General features: G+C 37.6%; 2 protein-coding genes across 10 annotated transcripts in view; both read right to left on the bottom strand.

The window, feature by feature from the left end:
- Nucleotides 1–2,146: 2,146 nt before the first annotated feature.
- On the bottom strand, nt 2,147–3,644 carry fgfbp1a (fibroblast growth factor binding protein 1a). Its single transcript, XM_043257458.1, has one exon. The coding sequence runs from the start codon at nt 3,337–3,339 to the stop codon at nt 2,497–2,499; it is 843 nt and encodes a 280-aa protein (XP_043113393.1). The 5' UTR covers nt 3,340–3,644; the 3' UTR covers nt 2,147–2,496.
- Nucleotides 3,645–3,776: 132 nt separating this feature from the next.
- The window catches only part of prom1a (prominin 1a), a 44,979-nt gene continuing 29,377 nt past the window's right edge, over nt 3,777–19,378 (bottom strand). For 2 of the 9 annotated variants that reach the window (XM_043257447.1, XM_043257452.1), the window contains 21 exons: nt 18,758–18,975; nt 18,559–18,633; nt 18,325–18,388; nt 17,816–17,975; nt 17,576–17,728; nt 17,357–17,480; nt 16,811–16,914; nt 16,567–16,651; nt 15,271–15,417; nt 15,117–15,188; nt 14,947–15,039; nt 14,718–14,735; nt 14,136–14,189; nt 13,974–14,054; nt 13,830–13,898; nt 13,622–13,711; nt 12,272–12,387; nt 11,324–11,347; nt 9,764–9,867; nt 9,150–9,184; nt 6,952–8,417 (listed from right to left, as the gene is read on the bottom strand). In XM_043257447.1, the coding sequence (XP_043113382.1) occupies nt 9,798–9,867; nt 11,324–11,347; nt 12,272–12,387; nt 13,622–13,711; nt 13,830–13,898; nt 13,974–14,054; nt 14,136–14,189; nt 14,718–14,735; nt 14,947–15,039; nt 15,117–15,188; nt 15,271–15,417; nt 16,567–16,651; nt 16,811–16,914; nt 17,357–17,480; nt 17,576–17,728; nt 17,816–17,975; nt 18,325–18,388; nt 18,559–18,633; nt 18,758–18,975 (1,817 nt within the window). In that variant the 3' untranslated portion in view covers nt 6,952–8,417; nt 9,150–9,184; nt 9,764–9,797. Of the gene's footprint in view, nt 4,288–4,645; nt 8,418–9,149; nt 9,185–9,763; nt 11,654–12,271; nt 12,388–13,621; nt 13,712–13,829; nt 13,899–13,973; nt 14,055–14,135; nt 14,190–14,717; nt 14,736–14,946; nt 15,040–15,116; nt 15,189–15,270; nt 15,418–16,566; nt 16,652–16,810; nt 16,915–17,356; nt 17,481–17,575; nt 17,729–17,815; nt 17,976–18,324; nt 18,389–18,558; nt 18,634–18,757; nt 18,976–19,378 lie in introns of those variants that run through there. The other 7 variants (XM_043257450.1, XM_043257453.1, XM_043257455.1 and 4 more) reach the window with 6 other exon arrangements.

Raw genomic sequence — 19,378 nt, 5'->3', positions numbered from 1 at the left:
TGACCTGTTTTTTTAACGTCAATACTTTTCAGCGTCAATCGCCCACTGGGAAATGTAATCTTTTACTTCATGCATTACCACCGACACTGGATACTGTTATATATAATGTAAAGTGTTTGCCTCAACCTGATAATAAATGGGTTACTGAGATAAGGCAATTTATTTATAATCGTTCTTTTGTTTTGCTTGCGCAGTGTACAGCTGGATATTACATCTCTTAACACAGTATGAGCTACAAAGATGCTGAGACCTTTATAAGATCGCATTCTGTTATGTGTGATATGTGGAATGTGTGTGTGTGTGTGTGTGTGTGGACACAAGCTCTAAATCGCTTTACTAAATCCCAAAGCTGGCACTTTCAGCACAAAGCCCCTAATTTCTACTGAGGGCTCCACTCTTTTATTAAGGTCATTATTTTAGCCAATGGGTGTTCTGAATGTCAGGGCGTGCGATCAGCCCACCTCAGGCCATATGGAAACCCTTAGCGAAACCACACCCAGGACCCACCAGGAAGTAAAGGAATCCCTTGAGAGGTTACATGAGAGCAGTGTTTGAATCAGCTTCAGTGGGAGAAAAAGCGTCTGGCATCCTACACTTAAGAACCACACCTTCATTAATAAATGAAAAGAGCAAAGATCTGAAATCTGAGCAATTGTTATTCTTTCATTATTAAATGTCACGTAACAATAGGTTATTTCTATGGGAACTATACAGGCAAATCAATTCTTCGTGTGAATATCTGTTATCCCTGGGCGAAATTATGCAGTTTTGGCTGCATTTGTATTTCCCTCTGCTGTTCTGCTGTCCTGTGTGTGCAAATTTGACATGCTCATTTTTGAGCTTTCGTTCTTGCAAGTTAGAAGTCCAGATATACGTTTCTGTTGCTTTTCTTTAAACGACAGATTGAAAACATTAAACAAACTGCAATAATGGATTCTGAACGTGTTCATAATTTTGGTGGGAATGTTGTTTTTGGAAAGGGGAGGCCACAACATGTGTGAATGTGTTTAATTTCATAATCACAGGCTGGTACGGCTACCAAATCCCACAAGATGCTAAAATCAGTTTTTGAGTGCTTGGATGTTTGGTCCATGACTGACCACTTGTGTTGTAGAGAGAGCCGCATCCTGAAATATGTTTATATGTGAAGCTTCAAAACAGTAATTTATTGCTTTCATAGAACATATCCAAACCCTCTGTAAAAAGCGAACTGTAACACAACAAAATTAAGTTGCAATTATGCCAAACAATGATTAAAAATAGCTAATGATAACATTAAGCCTAATTTAGGTTTTTAATTTTCATGTTGTTCCGACCAGCTCTGAACTTTAAATGAATATGGGCTCTGTGCTGCATTCGTTCACCCGCTGAAACTTGCAGAATAACAATTTCCAAGAATTCTTGCAATGCCTAGTAGGAAAGAAGCACATGGTTTGAGCTGGAATGCAATGATCACTGTTGGAGTAATTAATCTGGGTTTAAAGCAGAGTCATTCAGTGTTTCTACTTGAAAATACATGCAAAAACAAACAGCCACTCTTCACCTGAAATAAAGCAGAGATGCAGAGATTTGAATAAATGTTAAATGTGTGTGTATATATATATATATATATATATATATATATATATATATATATTATATATATATATGTTTATTAAAAGATAACATTGATTTTATTTTTTTTTAATTATCATTTATTTAATTAACATTTTATGTAAAATGTATTTTTATTTTATTAAAACGTTTTTTATGGTCTCTTATAGTTTCCTACTTTGCACATAGAGTTTACTCTCTCTCTCTCTCTCTCTCTCTCTCTCTCTCTCTCTCTCACACACACACACACACACACACACACGGAGTTAAATACCTCCATCATCAGGATTAGGTTTGATATCTATCTGGGTCAAAGTAATAAGAACAAAGTATTAAGTTCTACACTTGCCAGTTTCCATGCTTGTAACAACCTTTCCAAACTGCCCTGAACATTGCTATTCAAGTAAAGAAAGATAAGACGTTAGGCTTATTGAAGGGAACAAAAAACGTAGACGATTTATTCTGAAGATCACTCAGTACGACTACAAACTCCAACGGGTCACTTCATTTTCATTTCACTCATGTGTGTCTAGACTAAACATACAAATACACATTTAGTTTTTTTCTTCCATAGTGGGGACTTTATTCAATTTTGACATTTCAAATAAACATTTACACTTTTTATACATTGTTTGATACGTTTCTTCGGACATCGTTTTTTTGTGAAGCCCATCTCCCCACATGTGATGTTTTATTTTCATGTGCGCAGTTTCAGAAAAAAACACTTATTTTATTCTATTTTTTCTTACCAAACTGCTTTCATATTATGCAAAACAAAATGTGAATGTGCCTACACTGCTTCATATTTTGGTATGAAAATCCAGCTTCTGGATTAAATGCATTATTTTTTTGACGATGGCCGTATTTATGTAGAGTTACTTTAAAGCGCTGCTGGTAAGTCCTTCACAGGCATTCATCATTCTCAAGCATCAATAAGAGGAATGTACAAAGTGAAGACCAGGCGCTGCTGCAGTATTCTTCGGCCACTCTCAGCCTCTCGATCCGGTCAGGACAGTGATCGTTCCCCGCGGTGGTCGGTAACGGGGCTCTGGAGGAGGGACGCGTGTCCACGAGTCTGAAGTGCGCTTCCGCGGGCGCGCTCCGGCACATACCGGCTTTGACCATCGCCGTAGAGTCGCGACACAATCTCTTCTGCTTTTTCAGAGAGCGGGAGATCTGTTTCCAGTACGCTCTGGTGTTGGATGCGTACTGTCGACACGCCGTGGGCTTCGCTACGTATTCGCAGCCGAAAGTCTTCTCCCCGTTTTTACACGTGACTCCCAAAACAAACGCATCGTCCCCTCGCGCCGCGCGCCACGAGCACCGCGCTCCATCCTCCGGCGAGAATCTCCCTTTCAGGCCGCTTTGATTGCGCTGACCTCTTCTCTTCCCCTTCCCATCTGTCTGCGCTCTCCTCCCTCTGTCTCTCAGGCTGCTGACCTGCGCGAACTGTTGCACGATACAGGCGCAGACCAGAACGAGAGCAATGTCCGTCACGCGTTTCATGTCCTCACCGGAATTACCGTCAAAGTGCAGGAAAAACTGGACGTGACATTTGAGATCGCGAGGGTTTTTTTCCCCTCGAAAAACAATACAAAGAGAGCTGCGAAAACTTCGGTTTTGCACCTGAGGTTCGTGGCCGCCATTTATAGAGCATCTCGCGCACGCACCTCCCTCAGTCTTTTCATTCTCGCGCGCGTCTTGTTCTGGGAAATTAATTCGGCAGGCTATTACTTTTGATGGCATATCTTGGTTTATTTATATACCATAACACGTGAGTACAGTACATCATAAACTCCTTAGCTTTTATGTGAATGTTCTGTGAAACTGTTACGACTTGAGGACTGCAGTAACTTCACAATACATGTAAAGTCCTGACACGATATTAATGTCGGGCGAATCGGTTCTTTTAGAGAGTATGACTCAGAGAATAGGCAATACGACAATATAATGGTTAAATGCTACTTTTACGCAACAACGAACACAAATATACAACACTGAACGACCTATAACAGCTAAAATGCAGCTGTAGATAATACACAGAATAACAAATATACATCGAACGCAGTATTTTAATGGAATATAGTGTACATAAAAGTTTGCATGGCCCTCACTTCATGTACGAAAGATTTTCTAACACAATAGCGTCCTCTGCTGTCACACTCACACACAAAAACTAAAGGTGAAGAACCAAAATTTATTTATAACAAAACACAAAAGATTTATACATTGAGTATACCCTACTCCACTATAAAATGTGGTAGACACGGAGACCTATCTAATGTACATTATACATTTTCAAATTGTATACAGTCTTAAGTGATCTGTGGGTCTACAGCTTTCCGAAATGCTGACCCGTAATTGGTCAGCACTCATAAATATATAACACAGCAAGATTAATACACATATAGTATTCAGTACACATGAAGTTTCTCATCATATAGTTTACAGGTAGAGAACAAAACAAGACAGCAATTACGCTCAACATCTAAAATCACTGATAACTAGCAGCGTAATCTTGTCTGTTCTGATAACATCAGAGTCTGTACATTTTGCAATACATGAGAATATATTGATGGTGTTTCCGAAAGTCATGTCAAGTCCTCCATTTCTCTCCGTCAGTTCAAAACCTACATGCTGACATTTGGAGTCGTCTTGAACGGGGGGGTTTGTTGTCTGCAGGATTGCGGTTGACTGCAGTGGTATAAAGAGATGGCACACAGGTTTCAGATTGAGAACCTAAATACACACACTTATATATACATAGTTTACAGCATATTGCAAGAAGGAATTAGGTCAAAGGTCTAGAAGTAAAACAAAGTGCAGTAAAATATTTGCGAAACAAACCAGTGAATATTTGGGATTATGAAAATTAATTAAAATAGCATAATCAATACCAGTCTTCAGTATCAAGTAGCTTTTGGACAACTAGAAGCAAATCGCACAGGAAGGCCTCGCACATTCAATTTACTCATGTATCACGGCACTCCTACATTAAAAATATGGTGCTTATATGTAGGTAAATGTTTTGGTAATTAAAAAAAAATCCTACCTTTTTCTTAGTTTCTGAACCACCCTATGACAAAAGAACACACCCCCTGAAATGAGCGCCAGCAGTAGTCCTGGGCAAGTTTCTTGGCCTCACTCAAGGGTACCGCTGTAGTTGGTTGTGGCACAGTAGGTTTGGGTGTAATAATTCTCCTCTGTGTGGTGGATTTGACAGCTTTGGGTTGATTCGGCTTGTCCAGAGCAGTTCTGGCTGGTTGGGTTTGTAATATTTGTGGTCTAGTAGGCTTTGGCCTCGGCAGTCGTCGTCTCTGTTGTGATCTCTGCACTGGTCTGTCCGGGCCTGGTCTGTAGGGCCTGTCCATTGGCTTGGCTTGTGACGAGGAAGAGGTTGTGAAGACCATCCGGGCCTCGTCTGACGCTCTCTTGCACATGAGAGGCTTAAGGACTCTCTGGCCCTGGCAAGCATTCGGCAGCTTGCGGAGGTCCCACATGATCTGCCTGAAGTAATGCTCTGGGTTGTGATTGTAAGAGCGGCAGACCTGAGGCTTGCCCTGGTACTCGCACCAGTAGGAGCGCTCCATGCCCAGGCAAGTGATGCGGAGCTTCGTCAGATCGCCTTGTCCTGTCACGCTCATGCTGCATTCATCTCTGGTGCCTTTGGTAAGGAACTCAATCATGTCTTCCCAGACGTTCCTCCTGTGCCCTGGCTCGATGTCTTCATGATCCTGGCTCTGGACGAGAGCTGCACGAAGGCAGCATATAAGCAGGAGTGTGCTTGTGATTGTCCACATGTTGTGAGACGCTGTCACTGGCGGAGAGACTTCTGACTCCACTATTTAAATGGTTTGGTCGCAAAGAGGGTATTTTGAGGTTGCCCCACAAGTTGGCTTTCCGCCTGGGGACTGTATTGTTTGCTTGGCCATCTGGTCAGTAAGAAGCAGGGACACATATGTAACCAATTGAGGAAATGTTTAGACACAGTAAGTGAAAGCGCCCCTTTACAATCTCAGTTCTGGAACTTTTCCAGTATTGGTTGTATAATTCACCGCAGCTATATTAGTTTTCTAGTCACGTTTTGTGTTTGTGTTTATGATGTTGGGAAACAATCTGTCCATGCCCTCCAAGAAATCTTAATCTTTGGTTATGTGAGTACTTAAAAAGAACCGGCGACCAAACGGTATTAAAAATAAAGGTTCTTTTTTGGCATTGTTGGTTCCATGAAGAACCTTTAACATCCATGGAACCTTTCCATTCCACAAAAGTACAAAAAGAGATTTTTAAAATGTACTTCAGACTCTTTTAATAACTCTTCTATGAAAAGTTCTCTGGGGCAAAGAAGAGTTTTTTTAAGAGTGTATGCCTGAAGTAACATGTTGGTTTAAATAAAATGTGATCTGTTTCTGTCAGTGAACTATTGGAAGTCATTTTTTTTTAAACATCAGAATGAAAAGTACAAAAGGTAATTTTTAGATAAAGTTACAGTAAAGATACAATAAGAGGTATGAAGTGATAGAAAATAGTTTTTTTAATTGGAAATGTTTCATATACATACAGTATTAACTTTAATGCAAAATAAATGATTTTGACAGTTCTGCATTAAAAATTATACTCTGATATGGAGCATGTCAGGCACATGACCCTAAACACGATATAAACATTCATTTAAAGAGATGGATGCATGGACTTAAGCATGTCTGAACTTCTGAATTAAAATAGACAAATTAATCACACCATAATTTTCCATGCAATCAGTCATAGCTGGAAGTACTGGTTCAGGAATTGAAATGTAAACATCCAGAACAACTCAAATAGAATGAAAGGATCTGTAGCTGCACGAGAGGCCAATTACAGCTTTCATTTTTGGCTTTCTTTCCAGCATTTTACAGGCTTCCTCAAGTCCCAGTCTTTCTTAGCCTGTCTAACTCATAAAGACTTTTCTAGAAAAAACTGACAGAAACAGATGACGAGTGTTAACGCCCATTTACACAAAGGCCAGTAACTATACAGTTTTATATAAGATATAGTTTAAAAATAGTTATAAATGTAATAATAACAGCACAAAGGGATGATGAATGATATCCAACCATCTTTAAAGAATAAGTTATCAAAGCTAGAAAAAGTTAAAGCTCTGACAAAAGTGTCCCAGATATTTGAAATTTCCCATTTGATGTGGTTCACAATGTTCTATTCTATGCTGTTTCTGTAATATGACTTGTAAACTATACCCTGTAAGTATTTCCTTGTTTTATTTGTTATAATCCCTCCCTTTTTTCTTGTAATCCATCTTTTGTGAACTCAGTTAGAATGGTATGTACTGCAGTTGAATCGGAAATTTACAACACCAGCACAGTTTTTCATCTGAAATTTTATTGACAATATTATACAGTTTTAGCCAGCCTAACCACATGGACTTGAAAACCAACGGCACTGACAACCAGGCCCACCACAACTAAACATCTTCGAGCAAGCTTGAACACCAAGTATGCGCATGCTACGTGTGGTATGGCAAAAACAGTAAGACTGTGAGGTGACGGGACCTTTCTGGATATAAATCAAGTTCAACATTTTACCTGAGGCCCTGATAACACTGTCACATACACAATAAGTGAAGGATCTGAGCAAAAATATGTAGCACCTGACATAACGTCTCTAACATGAAACAGTTGAAATATTTGGTGGCTTAACTGTTGATGACTATGACAGCGTTAAATAGGCTCCGTAAAAGTTGTCGTAAATGGGCTCTGTGGTCTTATCTTGTTCCTCTACAAGCAAATGTCTCTCTGAGGTACATTCACTCGCTTTAGTTGACAATAAGTTCACATAGCGACAGATGTATGTCCACAAATATTGTTATATCAAGTAAACAAAAAGCCCTAAAACCTGAGACCTACAATGAAACAAGATTTGGTGTCACACAGCAATAATCAATAGTTTACGGTAATCCAACAATGTGTTGGAAAACAACTGTTGTTAGTACAAGTCGGCAAAATTAGGAAGTGAAATATCATTAGGAGCTGATATATTCAGCTATAGCTAAAGTAGGTAAAACTAACAAGATCTTTAAGGGGTGTTACTAAATCCAGATGCATCATATCTTATATTTTCAGTACAAAAGTGAGCATAACTGCAGTTCAGTATCAAATGTAGTTTAGTGATCTCAACTTCAATAATTAGGTAAAACTAATCAAAGACCTGCTCCTGTGACTTGTGGCTAACATGTACCACTAGCTAAAAATCTGAAAAGGCAACAATGCATTCACCCTTGAAATGGCTTGACAACATCTATCTGTACCGAATTAGCACTAGTTAGCACTTAGCATGTTTTTGAACACCTACACATCCTTGCTTACGAGTAATATTTGTGGCTCATGGGTGGCTGGCTTGATCTGTTTTCAATAAAAACCCATTAGGCTTCTCAGTGGACAAGACTCTGCAATATGTTGAATTCTCCACAATGTTAAAAAGCACTATAAAAAGAAGAAAAAAAAACCCACAAGGAAAAAAAGAACGCAGCAGTCAAAGCATTGTTATGCTTGTCACATGTGATTTCTCAATGACTGTAAACAAAGACACATGTAGTAGTTAGAACAGCCATAAACTGTAGCCTCCCTGACTATGACAGGATGTGACATCAGAGAATAGCTCGTTGAGGGGAAAGTCAAAAGACAGTACTATAATCATAACGGTGCAAAATGATCAAAACAACAATTAATAAAAGTCATCTTGATGTGATGGAAGCATGGACAACGGGTCCCAGCTTCAAGTATGTGAGTTTCTTTTTCTTAAGAGCTGAGTCTGCTGTTGACAGAGAGAGTCTGTGGTAGGGAAGAAATTCATAGTATTAGTAGAAAATTATTAGTCAATGCAATGCATTTTATATTGTTTTTAGGATTTTTAAAATTCTGTTTAGTGGTTCTCAACCAGGTGGTCAGGCTCAAGACACTATTATAGTTTTTTAATATTTTGAATTTTTTTTTGTTGTTGCCCATTTCATTTTACATTTATTTTTGTGCTCAGTTTTACATTTTTTTAATTTCATATTTACATTATTATTTTATATTATATATATATACTTTTATATATATTAGGTTAAACTAAATGAAAATTTGCCTTGACAACTATCTAAAACATATGACTAAATATATGTACTTATATATATATATATTTATATAGTTTATTATATATTTGTAAGATTTTATTTTTTTGATTTCATTCAACTAGGCTAATGATTTTACTTTAAGTGAACTATGACCATGTTCCATACCTGGAATGGTCATATAAAATAATAAAAACATGTAACTGTATTTTTAAATCAATACACAATTTTCTAGCTCTAAAATATTTTATCCTGTAGAAATTGTGGGGGGAAAAAAATTATTTTCTTTTTCTAAAAAAAAAAAAAAAAAAAAAAAAAAAAAAAAAAATCACAAACAACTGGAAAAATCACGAGGCTTTTGAATATTGCTGTGGGAAGTGGGGGACCTTTGGGTCACAAAGATTGAGAAGCACTAGATTAATGTAAAACAAGGCCAATTTAAACTACTTACATTCCACAAAGGTTTAATTCCAGTTTCCAATATCACTGCATGAAAAAAGAAACAAATATTGCAGCATTACACCCGCTGAGCAGTTTCAGAATGAATGATAAATGGCAAAGACTGATACGAGTGAACTGGTGCATATGAGACGTAAGAAGGGGAGATGAGATTTTAGACCAAGGTAAAGAAACAAAACACACAGTGAGTGCTGGCATCTATCTGTTTTCAGAGCTGTCAGGAATGTTTGAAGTCAAACATTGGAGGATCACAATGATATGGGCGAGTGGTTAGTGATGGACCCTAAAAACACTTCACACAAAGCTTTGCGGAAATGTCAGCAGTTATCCAGGCGGAACGCTTCGGAGGATGGGATGCAAAACTAAACAAGCAGTTGTTGCGATAACAGAAAAAAAAAGAAACAGAAATGTGCCCATTTAAGTATAAATATGCAACAAGTCCATGCCAATAGAGGATACACAGACAAGAGAGAAAAGGTTAGGCAAAAATCAAACAAATGCATACTAAGTAATCAGTTTGGACAGGAGGAAGATGTTTGTTAGCGCGAGAGAGAGAGAGAGAGAGAGAGAGAGAGAGAGATCAAGTCCATCTGCAGCTCTCAGTACCTTTCTGTAGTTACAAGACAGGCTGTCCTCAGAGTCACCAGTCGGCGTGACGCGGGGGCGCAGAGGCCCGTGGGAATCGAGTCATAGTGTCATAGGTAGGAATGCTTAAGGCACAAAGGGTCAAAGTTAGGTTTTTAGTGTATTTAAAATCAACACACACCAGTGAGATGCCTCCATCAGCTTTCCCACCATCTTTAACCCTTCAACAGAACAACAGGACCGGGCTTGCAAAATGACACGTATAGCTCAAATGCTAATAATTAAAAGTGCTGTAAGCATTTTTTATTTGGAATGCCTCACATTATGTCCTACCGCCTGATAGAAATGACATGTATCTGTGATCAGCCAGATAGAAAACTCCTAGTAAATTTCCTAGTATCACTATTTTAATTTAATCAAGCAATTCCACCCTTAAAAATGTGAAAAACTTCATTAGCACAATTGGCAAGATATATTGAGCCTAAACTAAGGCTAATATATTGACTAGCATTTAAAAGTTTAGGGTCATAGTATGACAGCTTTTATGATATTTTTGATCAAATAAATGGTTGCTTTTTTCAAAACATAAAAAAAAAAATCATCAACCCCAAACCTTTGAATGATAGCGTTTTTATGTATACAAGCTCCGTGTCATTCCAGCCCACCATCCTGACCTCTGTTACATGTTTTGCTGTTGAAACACATGCCATTAGCGATGAGTTAGAGAGAAAGACCATTCACAGCCATAGCAGCCCAGTGCGAATTTCATGAGCCATGCAAGTACACAAAAATTTGAATAAATTCAAAAATGCTGATTCCGTCGGGCAATAAATTCAGCAGAATGTAATGCACGTAGTGTTAATATAAATTCAAATATCATGCAATAGTGCAAAACACAAACTAAACATTACTACTGTTGAGTTGAGCCAGCATGCAAACGCTAGTTTAACAATGAACAACAACAAAAACTCCCAGGTGCTTGTTTGTGCAAAGGGCAATTTCAAACTGTGCATGCATCGGAGCCCTGACGCCTAATTATCACCTCAATCGATCGGTTTCCCTAATGCATGCATTTTATTAGCGTAAGGATGTACGGGGATATGGTTCCGATTACCTTGCCATTACAGGATTTTGGATACCTTCTAAATGTTCATTATAATAACCATTAATACCAATTTCCATACTGAAATAAAACATTACATAGACAAAAATCAAACAAAACATGATGTGACATGAGAGAAATGGCATGCGACTATAAACAACTTTACAGAGTTCTTGAAAAAATGTACGCGCAAGATAGAGTATGAAACGGTATAAATTGCAATTTTATCTCGTAAAATGTACAGCAATAGTTTTAAGGTGTGCTCTTAAGGTCTCTGTTTTAACAGCCCTTCATGTTAAACAAGGGAGCTTCAAAGATAACACACCAACACAAGCAGCGCCCTTCACCGGAGAAGCATTCCAAGGCTTAGAGCTTAAACCAGCACCATTAAGCAGAAAGTTTTATGTACAGAACAGGAAAGGGATGTCGTTTTAGCAGTAAAGTCGACAGCAAAAGGAGGAGGGGAAAAAACATCTTACGTTTTCATGGGAATTGTCTCAATGCTAAAAAGATACAAGACAAGCAAAAATGTTACAGAGATGCACTGTAGTGGTGTACAGAGACATCACGTGGATGTCAAAATGGACGTCTCTGATCAAGACACTTGGTGACTTGTCAATCGCAATGATTCTCGACTGTAAACGCATGAATGCTTGAAAAATGCTAAAACAAAACACTGTTTGTACAATATGTACATGTAACTCTTATAAAGTGCAAAGTGCTGGACAGAAAGACGAAGGATGAAGAAAGATGGAAATAGCAAGAATGGTTATCATAACGTGAAATGCCAAGTCCCCGAGACAGAGGAACTAGAAAGAACATAGAAAAGAAACAGAAAGGAGCACAGAGAGAAAAAAAAGGTTTATTAACTACTCAGGGCAAAAGAAAGAAAAGAATGAGACATTTGCACTTTCATATATTAAGCATATTATTCATATCGGTGTCTGGTCATTTAATTTATTTTTGTTAGAAGATTAAAACTATATTTAAACAATATTAAATCAAACAAAGTTCTGTCATGAATCCCTAGATGGGGAACATTTAGCTCAATCTAATATAACTACATTACTCACATTGTGCAGCTGATTGGTTTATTTTCAGCCAGTGAGCTCGCTGCTTTAACATTCAAAGGCTCCCTCAGCCTCACCTATATAGATCTGCTTTGGGGAGATTTCATTTATGCTACATACGAGGGGTCATTTCATATATGACATAAATGCAGCAGCTGTATTTCTAACACGCTCACAGCAGCATGTCTGTGGATGCATGTACACAGCAGATCTATTTCGCCAAGACACAGTAATATTACTATGTATAATACTACTCTAAACTCTCTGAGCGTTGTCGCCACAGAACTTTGTTTAGAGAACTGTAATCATTGGGGTGCTAAATAGCAATCACACGTTTGGTGCATTTGGGATACTCACTCATCATAGACATCCTCTGTGTCCATTCTGAGGTAGAACTTGGCAAGTTTGACAGATAGGATAATGCTAGGGAGCAGAAACAGTGTAGAACAGCCCAATCCAAACCAGAATGTGTTCTGCAACAAATAAACATGAGATTAAAACCAACCAAAAACCGCACTCTGCTTAACCATAAATGGCATGTTTGATCACTCCACTCTGCATACACTTATTTGTTCTGACAAAATTCAAAATACTGAAAAATCTCTAGCATTGCAAGTTTTTTTTTATATATAGTAGGTGACTGGATGCAACATGCCCAGCCACGGGAAAAAACCGACTGACTGCGACTTACAAAGACTTCAGATGATAGCAGTTTTGGATTAACATACAAGACTGTCAAAAATTATCCTTGTGTTGTTTATTTAACATTACTGTACTGCATACCTGGACATTACTTTGATACACTCATCTCTTAATCCATCCTAATTTTAACAAGCATTTTCTGTAAAGCTACTTCGAAACCACATGTATTGTGTAAAGTGCTATACAAATAAACTTGAAGTGAATTGAATCCAGCAAAAAAGCACCCAGGCTGAGCAAAATCTGGAAAAAAAAACTGACATAGACATAGAAATCCTATCCTATTCAAAGGTAAATTTTCCAGTGGATCACTTCAGTTAAGCTGATCCCAATCATAGAATGCCACTGCTTTGGTGTTATTCATACATGTGCAGTGGTGTAAAGTGGAAAGGGTAAAACACACAGGGTCCCATTCACAGTTTGCACATGGATTTGTGTGACTGGGTCAAACACCCTGCCCCCTTACAAATCCCACACACACTTGCCTATAATTTCAGATAAAACCTGGCACCCCCTTCCTTCCTTTACGGCTACCCAAGGGGCTTTGACCACACACATGCAAAAGCGTAGCAGTGCAGCCCATCCTGCCCTGACTGGGTGTTCTTTTTCAAGACACATTATCAACCCTCCTACTCTTACAACAAAAATGCATTTTTGGCATTAAGTCCTAAGCTGCCTTTGATACATTCTACCATTCCAAAATTTGGGGTCTGTAATATGTTTTAGAGTTTATGAAAGAAGTCTCCTACTCACAAAGGCTGCATTTCCATTACTCCAGCCTTTATTGTCACATGATCTGAATTTATTGTCATGTGCTGATTTGGCAAATGTATTCATAATATGCATCAAAGGAGTGAATAAGTAGTTTGCTCTTTTTATATGCTGTTTGTTCAGTGCCTTTTGTACTCTTTTAAGCTTTGGTAATATGAATTATCATTCACTCTTTCTTTATTTCATGGATGTCAAAATATATGGTTATAGCGGTTCTAGTGCTGATGGGCATCTTACCATTGAATCCAGCAGGAAACTGCAGCCCAGGATCTCGGCCGTGTCCACAATGTTGCTGAGTGGTTTACAGGTAGCGACCTCCAGAGCCAGCTGCAAAGAGGCGGCAAAACAAGGGTTTCAGGCCAAAACAATGCAGAAGAATTGACCAAGCACCGCCAATCTAACATTAATACTATTTCTGATAGATAATACAATTAAAAATACTCACAGATGTTCTGATCCAGTCGATATACTGCTTGAAATAGCTAATAATAGTCTGCTTGTATTTCTCGGTTTCCTGTTTGAGTATATATTAACTGTCATTACATTAAACCAAACACCAATCATCCAGACGGTTTTTCTTTCACATTACCTGATTGATCACCAATGTTGCATTTTGGGAAATTAGGTACTGGGCAGCATCAACGGCTGCTAGTACGTCTCTAACTCGGACCTAAAGACCAATGTGTTTACTGCTCATGAGAAATGCATCAATTCTGAAATGCATCTATTGGTTTTAAAACAAACAACTTACAGGCAGGTCTGAGGACGTCCTCTCCAGAAGTCTGATGCTCTGATTAAGTGTGCTCTTTAATAAGAAAGATAATAGATGCATAAAGCATAAATCATTCCCAAATTATGTATAATCTGAAATGCTTATAAAAAGGTTCAAAAATGGTAAATGACAGTTTGAGGGAATCAGCAGGGTGACAAAATGCCATGCAACCTGATAGTTGCATTACATGCATCACATGCACATTAAACTGTTATAGTATATGATGCACTTGGCATACAGTAGGAATCATTTTACAAACTTTATAATTCACATCTCATACAGATCACATTTAACTGGTAAAGCAGCATTGGAAAATAAATGTTCCAGTCTTGCCAATGCAAATGCTTTAACCAATGGTGTCAAAACAAATGAAAACATCACAGTTTTCAGTTTGATGCCTCTATATAGACAGAAAATGTTTGAATCTGTAAATATTCAAATGTACACATTTGTAAATTTAAAAACAAATAGTAGGATGATGCTGCTGTTCTTCTCATGATGTTATCACAGAAAAAGGAGCAAATAACTTGCAAGTTATGCAGCTATTACTGGTAGGCTTACCCTTGCTTTCACATATTTCTTGGAAGCAATAAACCAAGTTGAATGTGTTAAAAGAAAATTAAAAAAAGACATTGTTGAAAATCAGTCAGGATAGGAAAATAAATCTTTCAGAAGTGTTCAAGTTTTTAATTGCAATCAGTACCACTTATAGATAAGAAAAGAACAGAACAGAACCATTCATGAATAAAACCGTTATCAAATTAGCCTCAGTGAGACAGGGATAGATTACCATGGATTGCTCCAGTGGGATGACTTGTTGAACGTGAATCTGCCTTATAGTATTAGCATGTCCCTTTAATGAGGTCTGCAAGGTCCCTTTAGACTGCAAAAGAGAGAGAATTAGCCCTAGAAAAGCTCATCCAGGGACTAACCAGGACACTGAATTCTCATAAATCTTACCAACTGATCAGCTTGAGCATCAAGTTGACTGGCGAAATCAGCTAGATCAATGCGAGTCACCCCTTTATTAACCTAAAAAGATGAGCAGAAACACATGAGAACCCACAGCACATGGTTGCAAAACCTATGGTTGAAATGTTTTAAAAGTATGTACCTCCTCCAAATAGGCAGCAAAGTCAATCTCATTAATGCCAGTTTCAGTGAAGCTGATGAGATTCTGTTTGCCTTCTGACTCCAGAAGAATGATGCCACGCAGGTCCACTTTCATCCCTTCAAACTTCCTCGACACATCCTTGGAGTACTGCAGACAGAAAAGAGGCTCTGTATAACCTTCTGACATGAGTTAAGGAAATCTGTATGGACTGTCATGGGGAAATTTTCTACAGCATACAGTCAGGCCAGGTGGACCATTGGTAACTTTATTACCAAAACAGATTAATTTAGTCATTTTTATGTACTTAACTGTATTATCTCTATTTTATAAAAATATATAATCTATAATAACATGGCAAAAAATAAAGAATACATATACATAACCCATTAATACAAAATGCTATTTTATTTAAATGTCCAATTTCAATTGTTTATCACTATTCTACATGATAAAAATTATTTTGTAACATTTTTAATTTAAATATTTATTTCAATTAGCACCTGATCATTATATTTCCCTACATGACTCATGATCAAGAAAATCTAATAAGCATCCTAGAGTATGCCTCATTGAGAGCACAAACATCTGTCCTTCTGTCCAAAGCAGTTCACATGATTTTCTTTCTTTTACATTTTTATAAAAATCCTAGAATGTTTTATTTATTGTGGTCTCAAACTTTTGGATCCTGTGTGTATACTGCTGGCTTGATGGCTTTTAAGTGAAAACAAAACTCTTTCTGCTTTAGTGAAGGAATTTATAGATGCTCTATATAAAATGTTTCAAATGGTTATGCATGAAATGTTTTAAAATATTTTTTTCCAGTTCCAGAGAACACAGAGAAAAACAACACTGGATTGGAAAAACATACTGTTCATTTTTTTTCCAAGAGTGTTACTCAACAAACCAGTGAATGGTGTGTATTTACTTTAAGACACAATCCACACATCTGTGGTCATGACAATTACTTATGTATTTTTTTTTATCCATTACCCCAGAAACTGAACTGAATAAATAAGAAGGATGCCTGAGTTTGTACATGTCCTGGCATCTGGGGTGCCATTATTTTAGAAACAAAAAAATGGGCACATGCATGATAAATGAAAGATAATATCTTCTTTAAAAACAAAAAAATAATAACAACAACATTAATCTCAGAGAGGGACTTTAAATGTATGTGTGAATTTAGTTGGGTATGATTTGCATATTGTCCTCATTTGGATAAAAGAGCCGTTAAATAACAAAATATAAATTTCAATTATTTGCTTGTGAACATGAACAGAGCCTCGATCGACTCACAACACTGGTGTTAAAGAAGGCAGAGATGTTGAAGATCTTATCCAGATGAAGAGCTGAGTAAATCCCTCTGTTGTCCTTACAATTACTGCAAAAGTGGATAGAAAAAAAAAAAATCAAACATTTCATTCTCTGCTGCCATCTGCTGGACTACTTTTTTTTAAATTGTGCTGATATCACCAATACCTAACACTACTATAGTGTAATTTAAGTGTTCACTTTTATTAGATATTCATGACAAGGTTACCTGTAGAGAGAATACGCTGTAAGGTCCATCTCAGGATCATTGTACAAATATCCTGGTATGAAGTTTCTCCAAGCAGAGTTGACCAAGTTGGGTGTATCTATCACCTACACACAATATGATCACAATGAATGAGACCTATTTGAGACAAGCAGGCTTTTGACTTAACTTGTATTATTTGGTTAATATTTGTCTGAACCCACTAAAAGTGGGTTAAAAAGTATAATATATATATACACACACACACATACACACATACACACATACTGTATATATAGAGAGAGAGAAAGAGAAAGAGACACACACACACACACACACACATATTTTTTAAATGTTGATAATTATTGAATTAAAAACATGAATTTCAGAATGTCTTAGTATTTGGTTTCTTATTTATTTTTTTGTTGTAATGGCAGCATCACCCAAGCTGCATAAATGTACAATTTCATGTAAACCTCTATGATCCTTTTCTCTAGCACGATTTGAGAATATCTAAAAAACATCTTGTGCTTTTAATGAAAGCGAAAACATCCGAAGCAGTGTTGTTACCTTAAACAGCTGTCGGGTTTGGAAAGGTTCACACACAAGCTTTTCTAAATTCCCACCCGCCAAGAACAGAGCTGTTATCACTCCCATGAGCACCCAGGAGAACAGGAAGCTGAAGCCCACACCACTGAGAGACAGGAAGAGTGTGTGAATGAGTGCAGACAGGGCTGTATATCGCATCCATTTGATGGGTTTGAAGACTGATATCACACTTAAACTCACGCCATGAGCAGGTTGCCTCCTGTGTTAGAGACACAGCCACGCGTGGTTGGAGTGGCGTGCCTATCAAATCCCAGAATACCGCACAACAAACCCAGAAAATTAAAGGCCAGGATAAGCACAACCATACAGCACAGGGTTATACAACAGATCCACCTGAAAATGAAAACATTATGAACAACGTCAAGGGCACATGAAAGACTTTTTGCAGGGAAAGTTTCTGTCTTGTGTCTTCTGAAGTACCTGTAGAAATCCATCTGATCGACCTGAGGGTAGATGTCCTCGATCTGTGAGTGTGTGTGAGAGATCATTTTAGTGAAGTTGGTCAGAGTGCTGTGAACTGGAAAAAGCTTGGTAAAAGCGGTGATATTCGATCCAATGTCGTCCAGAAGAACCTTCACTCCTACAGCAAAGCCACAACGGTATTAGAAAATGCTTCAGTGCAGATTTAGCGACAATATTTGTGTGTAAAACACTTTTCATAATTATGCTATTTACAGAAAATAGTGCCTTATTGTATGTGTCCTAACAGGCCTTGCTAGGAATGGACAAATGCTAAATGTTACGATTCAAGCAATATGTTCTTTAAATCAGTTAAATGATTACATTATGTTAGTAAGGCAAAGTTTAAATTAATTTGATCTGGATAACATTAGAACTCTAGCATAAACATGTATATGTTATTAGTATGTGTGTATATGCATCAATCTGCATAATCAGAATTCTAGTCTACATTTAATCTTTGAACTCACCTTCTACAACATTTCGGGTTTGATCTGTTACCAAGTTGGGAGTATCGTTGAATGATGCAAAGCCCTGTGCGACACAGATGGAAAGGTGAAAGAGTGAGCAAGGCTCTTATATTTCCTTCAGAAATCATTCTGATATAAATAAATATGAAATAAATATATATAAAATGTATATATAGATAATGTTATGTTCTGAATCTATGCAAACACGTCAGAAGAAACCTGAGAAAATCATACCTTTTCCACAATCTGCCCAAGATTAGTCTTTAAAACTTCATTCACTTTGTCTAACTGGTTGGTCACATCAGACAACTACAAGAAAAAAAAACAAAAAAAACAAAACAATGTTTTTTCTAAAAAAACAACAACAAAAAAAATAGTTGTGAACCATGTTGGTTAGAATGTTGAAAGAGAAGCTAAAAAATCATTTCAGTACCGATGAGTAGTTGGCTGCAATTTCTAGCTTGGGGAGGGTGCTACGTATGTTGCGACAAATCTCCGATGATCGTACATCTGTGCAGACAGGATCGTTGAGGGCGTTGCTAAGGCTGCCCCGCACCAGGCTGAGGTTCCCCTGCAGTTTGATTGTTCCTTCCTGCAAAGTCTCCAAGGTCAAACTCACATTCTCTAGAGCATCCTTAGTGTCTCGCATTGCTAAGAGAGGAAACAAACGAGCAAGCAGAGACTGTTCAAAAACAGAGACTGTAGTAGACAATAACCAAGGCACGCTTAATTTTTAAGGATCTAAAATCCACACATGCATCTTTAATTTAAAAATGCTCTAAATGTTGTCCATCGAGGTAAGATCGGCTTTGTATCTTTTAGTGCATTTCATTTTGGTTTTAAGACACACGATGGGCAGGTTCCACCACGGAAGGATTTAAGAAAACACATGGGAAAATAACTGGGCCAGGTTTTGCGGGAAGATATAAGGAGTCAATCACAACTTTGTTACAGATAGATATGGGGAGGACCAGTAAGAGTCTATTACAGTTTACCTTTAATGGCTTTCTCCACTTTAACTAACAAATCAAAGACAAAACAGTGAAATAAGACA

Source organism: Puntigrus tetrazona, chromosome 14 (genome assembly GCF_018831695.1).
Source record: "Puntigrus tetrazona isolate hp1 chromosome 14, ASM1883169v1, whole genome shotgun sequence".
In the NCBI taxonomy this organism is placed as follows: Eukaryota; Metazoa; Chordata; class Actinopteri; order Cypriniformes; family Cyprinidae; genus Puntigrus; species Puntigrus tetrazona.
This window is presented reverse-complemented; position numbering and strand designations above follow the sequence as displayed.

Excerpts from the sequence above, each read along its gene's own strand:
- fgfbp1a (XM_043257458.1), bottom strand. The coding sequence starts at position 3,339 with ATGCCATCAAAAGTAATAGCCTGCCGAATTAATTTCCCAGAACAAGAC.